This window comes from Punica granatum, chromosome 4 (genome assembly GCF_007655135.1).
Source record: "Punica granatum isolate Tunisia-2019 chromosome 4, ASM765513v2, whole genome shotgun sequence".
Taxonomy (NCBI): domain Eukaryota; kingdom Viridiplantae; phylum Streptophyta; class Magnoliopsida; order Myrtales; family Lythraceae; genus Punica; species Punica granatum.
Genome location: NC_045130.1, coordinates 25,845,929 through 25,856,111, shown reverse-complemented (window position 1 = coordinate 25,856,111; position 10,183 = coordinate 25,845,929). Strand labels below are relative to the sequence as shown.

The following is a 10,183-nucleotide window of genomic DNA, read 5'->3' as shown; positions in this document are numbered from 1 at the left end:
TTATCTATTAGTCCCAATTTATTTTTCGAGTTACTTGTCTTACATATATTTTCCCTTGTAAAAAGTGAGAAATAAGTAGACTAGTGATTTCGCTTGTTGATTTGGCAAAACGAAATTGTCTTCAAAAAGTTTACTTGTAATTTGAAACATATACATGTTCACTATAAGGAATTAATTTTAGCACGTCCTGTCCTGTTTTGTAATATTTTTTACTCGGTCAGCAGAGTAAATTTTCTTAATGTATCATGTTCTAAGAACTTCTATGATGATAGTTCTATCAATTTGGTCCTTATTTGTAAGTATTGGATTCACAGTCTAGCAAATTGACAGAAAATACAACTCGTAGTACATTGGGTATCGTATAGTCAGCTTGCCTTGTTCACATTAATTAAAACTTGATAAGATAAATAATCTAGAAAATAACAGACAAGGCTCCTTAAAAATTGGTTCCGGAAGAAAAGGAGAAGAAAAAAGAAAGATAAGAGTCAAATGAACAAAAGGGTTAAAATATAACCAAAACAGCCAATTCTTAGATAATAGGTTTGTTGTAATCAACACCCCCAACAAATTGAAAATGAGCAAAAAAGACAACGATCCCGTCTTATCTAAGTGTTAGAAGATAGAGCAAAAAAATTGCAAAAAAGTAAACCAAAATGAGTGGATATTATTTAATTTAGGCAAATATTAAGGATTCTAGCTACCTAATTAAGGAATACATCCCTTCAAGATTTTCAATTTAAATAACAGAAAGACACAAGGGCAAAGTCGGCCCGATTAATGTGACTCTATTGCAAAAGACATTGAAGAAATCCCCATTTCCTGCGGGTGTATCTTCATCTGTCATCGAAGAACAAAGCAGGAAAGGGGTACCGGGGTGCACCGAGGAGATAAAAGACAACCTCAGAGCTGAAGAGAGCAAATCCTAATTACGGCCTTGAATTGGTTCGTACTTCCTATTTGCTTTCATTTCGTTTTTGTGTTGAGATTGAGAGCATTAGCAATACCCTTTCGTAATTTGAAATATTGTACTCTTTCTTGATTTGATAGCGAGAAAGCATGAAAAGTAGCTTAGAACCCATGAGGAGAAGTAGAAAACAAATAAATGAAAACAAAACATCATTGTGGAAGAAGGGTCTGATAGAATACAAAGTTAATAAAAGGAGAAGATGCCATTTTGCTTTAGAATATGAAAGCTTTAAGGAGAGATAGCCGCCACTGTGGAAAATTTGCAAACTTGGAAAATGACCAAAGAAAAGCTAATTAAGCATGGTGGGGAATGAGCGAAAGTTAGATCATTCCCTTTCATCTAAAAGGTTCGAACGAAAAAAGATAAGTAAAGATTCTATTAAAACATATGTAACATCGATTTCTCAAGTCGTATAAAACCTCTACAACTATCTGAATTGCATATTCATATCGTACATTTTTTTCGAAAGTATATTTTGTGGAAAATAAACAAAATAACGATATAATAATTTATTAATTTTACATCTTCTAATATATCTTGTAAATTCTTCTTTTTTTTTCTTTTTTTTTTCATGTGGCATTGCGCTGGGCAAAACTACTAGTATATATACATATAAATGAAAAGTCGTCCGTGTGCATACCGTCGTGAGACGTGTTGTCACCTCCTTTTATTTTTTTCGTTTTCTTTTGTTTTCTTAATTTTTATTTCTAAAGTTCCTCTAAACTTTTCCTACTTGTTTATGTATGTCCTTATCGTTCATCTCTCTTTTTTGCAGTCACAATCAATTTTTGTTTTTGGCCTCCTTTGAGGTACTTCCTCCAAACTTAAAGGCTTTAATTTGTGAATTATATTATTTTATTTCGGGGCCAAATTTGTGAATTATATTCATGATTCGGTGTATTGATGATGACAGTTAGGTATGAGATACAGAAGTTGAAGATGCAAAGTAAAAAAAAAATTAAGAAAATTGATTTACAGAAAAAAGCAGTTATCGTAATCAAATTTAAGAATTTGATTGTTTGTGAACTTGTCCACTGCTCATAAATTTGATTTTTCCTTTCATTTGTTTCCGTATGCACAAGAAGAATGATGAGGCTAAAAATAAAGTGTAACGAGAAAATACGTATATATAAAAACATTAATTTCTTAACTAAACATCTTTGTAGCGAATTATGGATTTGATATCGTATCCCTGCAATACCAAGGAATGTTCATGGCCAGAGTTTGGGACGACTGAATCCTTTCCAAATTCAAATCTTTTAGAAAGAGTTCACCTTTAAACTCTTTCTAAACCCGTTAAAAATTTAGAAAAAAATTCTCCAATCCTTCCCACTAAATGAATGGGTTCCCAACAGGAACCCTTCTTTTACCCATTAATGCATTCTTAGCCACTATAAAGAAACTTGAATAGCAGCGACAACCAAAAAAAAAACATTTAATTACATGACTTTTAGAAATAAAAACATCGATTAAGATAACATTAATTTCAAAAGAATTTCATCACATTGAGTTTCTACAACACAACCCATAATAAGTTAGAGCAATTCAATTAATTAAAAGAACTAAACTGATTTAAGCACACGAAACTCCTCAATTCTCCGCAAGTTCCACATCTTCATTGACATCTTTTTTTGACGCATTGAATACACCATACATTCCACTACAAATGCATGGAATATTTTATTAATTTTCAACTTAATTAAAGGTTATTTCGTAAAATTAGCAAATCAATAGGGGAATTTTAGTAATCTCAACCATAATGGGTTTGGGACGGATTTTGATGTAAAATACCGAACCCTTTCCAAACCCTAGAGGGTTTTAACGAAAAAAGTCATAAACCTTTTCCACGATCCAACGGGCAAAACCCTTTAGCCACTCATTAGGGTCTTAGAAGGATCAAAGCCAGTTTACAAAAGCCCGTGAAAATCCCTAGCAGTACCGTGCATACACTGTCCTTATTGTCGTATAAAACTCAACAAATCTACATAGCTAGAATATGGTCTGACCAGTTCCTTTGATTAGGAATTCTCCTTGATACTTGTCCACTCTCTATATATTTAGTTTCCAAATTAATGTGCGATTTTGAGTCCTAATTTCACAATCCATCACGACTTTTGGCGATGACTCATTGCTTAGATATCAAATGAAGGACTCCTCGGCGTGATCTCTGTTATCTAGAAGTCCAATCGGACCCCCCCTAATCCAGTCAAACCATGTCAGCCCACTAAGAGGTGAAGTTCTCCCAGCATTGATTTTCTGCATTCATAAGGACTCGAACTCGAGACCTTACTTAAGCGGAACAAATGTCAAATCGCTTGAACCAACCCATGTAAGGTATGTTGGTTAAGCGGTTCAACCCATGTTGCTTAAACGTAGGTTAGTTCAAGAGATTCGGCGTTTGTTCCGCTTAGGTAAAGTCTTGGGTTCGAGTCCTTATGAATACAGAAAATTAACGCTGTGAGAGTTTTGCCCCTTCGTGGGCCAACCCGATTCGACTGGATTAGTCGGAGTCCAATTGAGTTTTCGGATATCGAGGTTCACACCGACAATGAAAGACTCTTCCTTTGGTAAATTTATTTTTTCTTTTTTGGGTAATATTTGATAAATTTATTTTGTTATATATTTGAAAAGTAAAACTTAAGTATCCTTTCATTTCATGAGGATTCTTCCTTTCCTGTATAAGAACATCTATCGATGAAAAGGTTAGTTACGGAAGCTGGTAACTTCGTTGACATATATATGTTGTCTCGAGCATGTGCTTCAATTTAGTGACAGCATGAGACCAAAGATGGCAAATCTTTGCTACCTCTGCATCGATTAATTTGTTAATTAGCAGCCTCATTAATTGTTACCCGTGAAAAATAGGTCAGGATGAGGATAAAAGGCACCCCGGGGTGCAAATTTAGACACTTCCAAAAGTAATTCATGTTCCCACTTGAAAAGGCACACCGGGATGAAAATTTATCTTTCTCAGCCTGACAAAGAGCAGGGGCGGCAATATGTATCGTATCGTGTTTAAACGGGTTGGGTTCATGTCAAAAAGCTCTAAATCCAAACACGATATATTTAATAAATGTGTCAAGATTTTCAGACACGAACATGACACGTTTAATTACGGGTTGACACGGATACGATACTTCTAATCCGTTTAACTAAGCGTGTCTAAATGTGTATATATACTTATCTATACGATATGATACTATTACCTTTAGGTACATATTATACCTACATGATACAATATTAACTTTAATTACATTTTACTACCCGATTGACATGATAAAAAATCATAAACGGATGATTTATATAAACAAATTTAGATGATTTTAGTGTATTTTCTTCAATATAATATGTGAAACAAATTTATTAACACGACAACACATAATATAAACGGGTATAACTGTGTCTAAACCGATTACAAGGGTTGAACCCGTTTAAACATGATTATTTACGTGTCTAAACGGATTTGACATGTTTAGACACACATTTAGCCTTAATCCAAAATCACTTAACTCCGTCTCGTATTCATATCGTATTATCGTGTAGTGTCAAATACTGTCGGCCTTAATAAAGAGTTCATTTATAGGAAATTAATCTTGTCTTCGAGCAGTTCCGGCTTAGTTGAATATAGTCGACTGCAAAATAAATGTAGTCAATTAGAGCAAACTGCAGTCGATTATGTTACATTTTCTAGTTGACCATATTTAACTGGATCAGTTTCGTCTCAGGATCGGATAAGTTGTTCCCTTTATATGGTAAAAATTAAAATTGTGAAACATCTTTCCTTTCAAATTCACAACTACTATGTAGCCCATCTATAGGTTATCGATGTTGGCGAACACCTCGACGTCAATCAGCAACATCATTAATTGTCTTTTCAATTTAGGGCCCAAATCTTTGTCAAAAAATAAAGTATATTAGCCACTAGTCCTAAGAAATACTAATATTATGACTAGACACTATATTTCCGCAGATTCTATGAATATTTATAGATACAATTCGATGTGTATCAAACAATTGCTTGATTCTCAAGATCTTATGTAAATTTTGAAAAATATTAATTTTCAAGATCTATTCGTGAATACAAGAAATCTTTATCTTTCGAAAAGATTTTAAATGTTGATTTGCATTATCAAGATGGACTCTCTCTTCAACTTTTATAGGTCGTCATAATTAATAATCGATATATGATACCGAGTCTAACTTATGCTATATTATCTATAGGAATCTTTTGGGGATATGGATTCATAGAATATCCAACCAAATCCAACTAACGGGGCCGTGGGAGTCAGCCGTGCCTAGACACGGTTGTGGGCCCGACCCATATTTTTTTTTACTCTAAAGTTCAAATTTGCAGATTATAAATCTTATATCCTAAGAATTTGAGGCTTGTTGATAAAAAAAATTGTATATTATTTGAAAAAATATGTATTTTTAAAAAAAGTATATATAATTTGAAGCTTTTTTTCTGCCCCTTTCGAATATTATTAATTTTCCTGTTCCGTATCCATAAACATTTTAAACTTAAATTTTGCTTCCTATTATCTTTTTCTGCTTATATATATCCATAACAGCAAATTTTGCTCGTTTGGGTAGTCCTAGGAAATCTCAGTCATTATCGTCGTCAGTCCTTCAGCCCTCTTGCTCTCTATATAAACACAACACTAAGCTCATATTAGGCTCTGTCTGACGTCTCTCCCTCTCTCTCGCTCGCTCTCTCTCTCTCTCTCTCCCTCCCTCCCTCTTTCTCATATATACTCCACAGACACCCATTGAAGCGAAATTCGAAGGGGAGAAGAATCCTTAGAGAAAGAGCCATCCAGGTGTGAATTTCGTTATTTCGTCAGCCCCGCATAATTCTTTGAGGATTGTTTTAGTTCAGTTATTCATGCGACGATTTTAGACACAAAAAGAGTGCCTCTTGATGATCCTTAGCCAGCATTGTTTACATCATTCGGACTTTTCCTCCGTTTCCTCGTTCGTTTGCATGCTTTTTGGCCCAAATTGAGTCCTCTGCTCTCTTTGCAGCATCCCCATAAGGTTTCAGATTCTGGGCATTCCTCAAATTTCATTCATTATTTTCCTTTTTTTCTTTGGGGGGGTTGGTAGTTTCTTTTTTATTTTGGTTTGGGTTAGAAGATTCTCAAATCTCATGAATGTGCTGATTTCTTGGTCTCTGCAGAGGATTGTCATCCTTTTATGATTAATGTGATGTGCGGGGAAGAGGAAGCGAAATTATGAACCTCTGATAAATGCGCATGTGTAATTTGGGATGTCAATTCGATATGAATGGCTTTGGCAATGATACGGGATTTGATTTTGGACAGCCTTTTCGTACAAATTAAGGGTGTCCGGTGTTTTTTCTCTGTTTTTTTTTTTTTTTTCGTCTCGGTGATGTTTGGGTGCCGTATCATTTGATATCATTTTAGCATGTTGGGGTAACGTTTTTGGTCCATGAATTGGATTTGGTTTCAGGATTCGGACACCTTGTATTGGGCACAATGGAGGGGGGTCATTCAAAAGCCGATAAGACGGAGTTCACAGAATGTTGGCGGACGACTTGGAAGACGCCATACATCATGAGACTCGCCCTCTCTGCTGGGATCGGAGGGCTACTCTTCGGATACGATACAGGTGCCTGAACCCTTTTCTTATTCAATAGTATTGCGATCTTACAAGCTCTCTCTAGGAAGAAGATAAATCGATTTGTTCGTCTCTGTAAACGAGCATACTTGTTGCAGGTGTTATCTCCGGTGCACTACTGTACATTCGGGAGGACTTCCAACAGGTTGATAAGAAGACATGGCTACAGGTGATTAATCTTTTCTCATATAACAGCAGTAATCATTGAAGTCATCCATCGATCAACTTAATACCCCCTTATTTCCCTTGCCTCTTTCAACTTTAGGAAACTATTGTGAGTATGGCAGTTGCGGGAGCCATCATCGGAGCTGGAGTTGGAGGGTGGATGAACGACAGGTTTGGGCGGAAAATGTCAATCTTGTCAGCCGATGTAGTTTTCTTCATTGGCGCTATAGTCATGGCAATTGCCCCAGCACCATGGGTGATCATCGTCGGGAGAATACTTGTCGGCTTAGGTGTCGGGATGGCCTCGATGACTGCACCTCTCTATATCTCAGAGGCTTCTCCTGCGAGGATCCGTGGTGCTCTTGTCAGCACGAATGGATTCCTCATCACAGGAGGACAGTTCTTGTCTTACCTTATCAATCTTGCCTTCGTTCATGTAATTACCAGAATTTCAACACTTTCCCTCGTATCTGTCCATTAGGGATTTTATGGTGCTCTAATGTTGATGGATGCTTGCTCTTTTTCTGGAATGGCAGGTGAAAGGCACTTGGCGTTGGATGCTTGGGGTAGCAGGGCTTCCTGCCTTGATTCAGTTCGTTCTAATGATATTTCTCCCCGAGTCTCCTCGGTGGCTCTATAGAAAGGTTATTCTAAAACACGAACTTTCTCTTCTCTGGATCACTTCCTACTTTGCTAGCTATATATTGATCCGGAAATTTTTCAACGTGGAGATCTGATCTGAATAGTGGTTTTACTGACAGCTCAAGTTTGATTTAATACAAAACTGAATGACATACACCCGTACTTCTGCTTTGAAACGTTGAATCCACTAAGTATTTTTATCAGAAGCTTTATTCCGACATATTTTGTGGTGCCATATAAACAGGATAGGAAAGAGGAAGCAAGGGCAATCTTGGAGAAAATCTACCCACCACACGAGGTAGAGGAAGAGATGAGGGCCCTGGAAGAGTCGGTTGAAGCTGAGAAGGCCGATGAGAGTGCTGTTGGGGAAAGCATGGTTGCAAAGGTGAAGGGGGCATTCAGCAACCCAATGGTGCGCAGGGCACTCTACGCGGGTATCGCAGTACAGGTGGCCCAGCAGTTTGTGGGCATCAACACCGTCATGTACTACAGCCCAACAATAGTCCAGTTTGCCGGCTTTGCATCCAACAAGACAGCACTGGCCCTCTCCCTCATCACCTCAGGCCTCAACGCCATTGGGTCCATTGTGAGCATGTGCTTCGTGGATCGATTTGGGAGGAGGAGGCTCATGATCATATCAATGTTTGGGATTATCACCTGCCTTGTGGTCTTATCAGGCGTGTTCTGGCAGGCTTCCGAGCATGCCCCTAAGATCAGTAATGTCGAGTCTCTCCACTTTGGAGGCAACTCTACCTGCTCAGCTTATGCAACTGCTGTGGATGCATCGTCATGGAACTGCATGTCATGCTTAGAGGCAAAGTGTTCATTCTGCGCCAATGGAGCAAGTGAGGTAGAAGTTTATTCTTGATTGTTTGTCTATGAAGAGTAGATCTAATTGTATGGTGGGTACCTTTTCGCAAGGAATTTTGTTCATATTAGAAAAACGTCCCATTCTGAAGGAAGTTGTGAACTTGTCTCAGGCAGTAGCAGCAAATTGAACTTTTCGTTATCTTCCATAATTTTCCTGAGGTTAATTCTTTGCTGTTACTTTTACATTCAGTACCAACCGGGAGCTTGCCTCGCTTCGTCAAAGGACATAAGGTCCATGTGCAGAGGGGAGCACCGGACATACTTTGAGAATGGGTGCCCCAGCAAGTTTGGATTCCTCGCAGTGGTCCTCCTTGGCCTCTACATCGTCTCATATTCTCCTGGTATGGGGACTGCGCCGTGGATTGTCAACTCGGAGATTTACCCTCTCAGATACAGAGGAACCGGGGGAGGGATCGCTGCAGTCTCCAACTGGTGCTCGAACCTGATCGTGAGCGAGACCTTCCTCACCCTAACAGAGGCTCTGGGCTCTGCGGGCACCTTCCTCCTATTCGCTGGCTTCTCGCTCCTTGGGCTCATCGCGATCTACTTCCTGGTGCCAGAGACAAAGGGTCTTCAGATCGAGGAGGTCGAGAAGGTGCTGCAAGAAGGGTACAAGCCCAAACTTTTCAGGGGGAAGAAAAACGCCAAGGGTGTAAATGCTGCTTGATAGTCTATTGCTATTTTAATCAAAGGGACCCAACTGGTAAATGGATTGTTTTGTCCTTCGAGTTTGATTTGTTTCTTGGCTGCATAGAATAACTGCCGGAGAGCTGCTTAAGCTTGTCCATTTTCGGCTTTCCGGTACAATTTTTTTTTAACAAACTCTTAACGGCAAACTTTCTGGAACGGAAACCTAGTGTGCGTGTATATATATATATATATATATGTATATATATTCTTTTTGGGATAGGTGATGATGATGTCGTTACAAGATCAAATGTTTTCAAGATTGCACTTATTCAAAGGAAAAGATCAAAATCGGACTATACGGAAAATATGAAGTAAGCCTTGCCAGTTGACCAAACGGACACCAATGGACAGACCCCAAAGGACTGCAAAAAGTCAGAAAGAGAGAAACTTGAGATGGAAAGCAATATGCAGCCTGTTAATAGTACTCTTGCTTGTAAATGTCTATAAAGCCATTATTCCACAAAAGGCTGAAAGCTGTACAGAAATCAAAGACCAAAATCTAGAACGGTACTGCCACACTCTTGCTTCTGAAACTTAGTACTGGCTGGCATAAAACATATACATACATGCATATATATATAGTATAGGATACTCATCGAAATGTTTACAATTAAAAATCAGCTTCTCCACATGACATAAGATACTAATCCTTATAGAAAAAAAATTATGCGAAGAAAGGAGAGTAAAATGGCAATTTCGTCCCTGAATTTCGCGAATTACATCCATCGATTCCTGAGAAAAATATCACATCAATTTGGTCCATAATCACATCAATTTCATTTCTAGTCACATCAATTTCGTTCCTGATCACATCAATTTCATCCATGAGCATATCAGTTTGATCATTAGTCACATCAAATCGGTCATTCATCACATCAATTTGGTCTCGAATGTTGTTCTTATTTTAACTGTGCTGAAATGATCCAATTATAAAAAATGTTCTTTTGGTCGTTTTTTGTGACATCATTTTGGTCCTTTTTCTTACAACTCTCCCTCGTCCCCTCCTCTCTCTATTTTAAGTGGTGGTCGAACAACCACTTTCAAATTGTTCGTTCTCTATGCTTGGACCTCCGATGGATGAGCTACTAGTTTCTATGCAATGCTAATATAATAAATTACAATTCGTAAACAAGAGTTGAGTAAAAAAGTAAAGAAACGAAATTAAAAACTTGTTTCGAAATTTAGTTTTTATCACGAAATAATAAAATT

The 10,183-nt window shown here is 37.7% G+C and overlaps 1 protein-coding gene across 4 annotated transcripts; it reads left to right on the top strand.

The window, feature by feature from the left end:
• The first annotated feature begins 794 nt into the window (after nucleotides 1-794).
• LOC116202440 (inositol transporter 4) lies at nucleotides 795-9,193 on the top strand. Of its 4 annotated transcripts, XM_031533986.1 has the most exons (8): nucleotides 795-942; nucleotides 1,743-1,776; nucleotides 6,440-6,598; nucleotides 6,706-6,776; nucleotides 6,873-7,208; nucleotides 7,309-7,416; nucleotides 7,659-8,264; nucleotides 8,475-8,951. In XM_031533986.1, exons 3-8 carry the CDS (start codon nucleotides 6,466-6,468, stop codon nucleotides 8,949-8,951), a joined length of 1,731 nt encoding a protein of 576 aa, XP_031389846.1. In that variant the 5' UTR covers nucleotides 795-942; nucleotides 1,743-1,776; nucleotides 6,440-6,465. The 4 variants fall into 4 exon arrangements, with proteins under 4 accessions (XP_031389846.1, XP_031389847.1, XP_031389844.1 ...); XM_031533987.1 differs by lacking the exon at nucleotides 1,743-1,776; XM_031533984.1 differs by lacking the exons at nucleotides 795-942; nucleotides 1,743-1,776 and adding an exon at nucleotides 5,594-5,787 and having other exon boundaries at nucleotides 8,475-9,193.
• The last annotated feature ends 990 nt before the right edge of the window (nucleotides 9,194-10,183 follow it).

Bases quoted from the DNA above. Each gene is read 5' to 3' on its own strand.
- LOC116202440 (XM_031533984.1), top strand. From the start codon at position 6,466: ATGGAGGGGGGTCATTCAAAAGCCGATAAGACGGAGTTCACAGAATGT. The intron at 7,209-7,308 runs GTAATTACCAGA...CTGGAATGGCAG, and splicing joins TCAATCTTGCCTTCGTTCAT to GTGAAAGGCACTTGGCGTTG. The intron at 8,265-8,474 runs GTAGAAGTTTAT...TTTTACATTCAG, and splicing joins GCGCCAATGGAGCAAGTGAG to TACCAACCGGGAGCTTGCCT.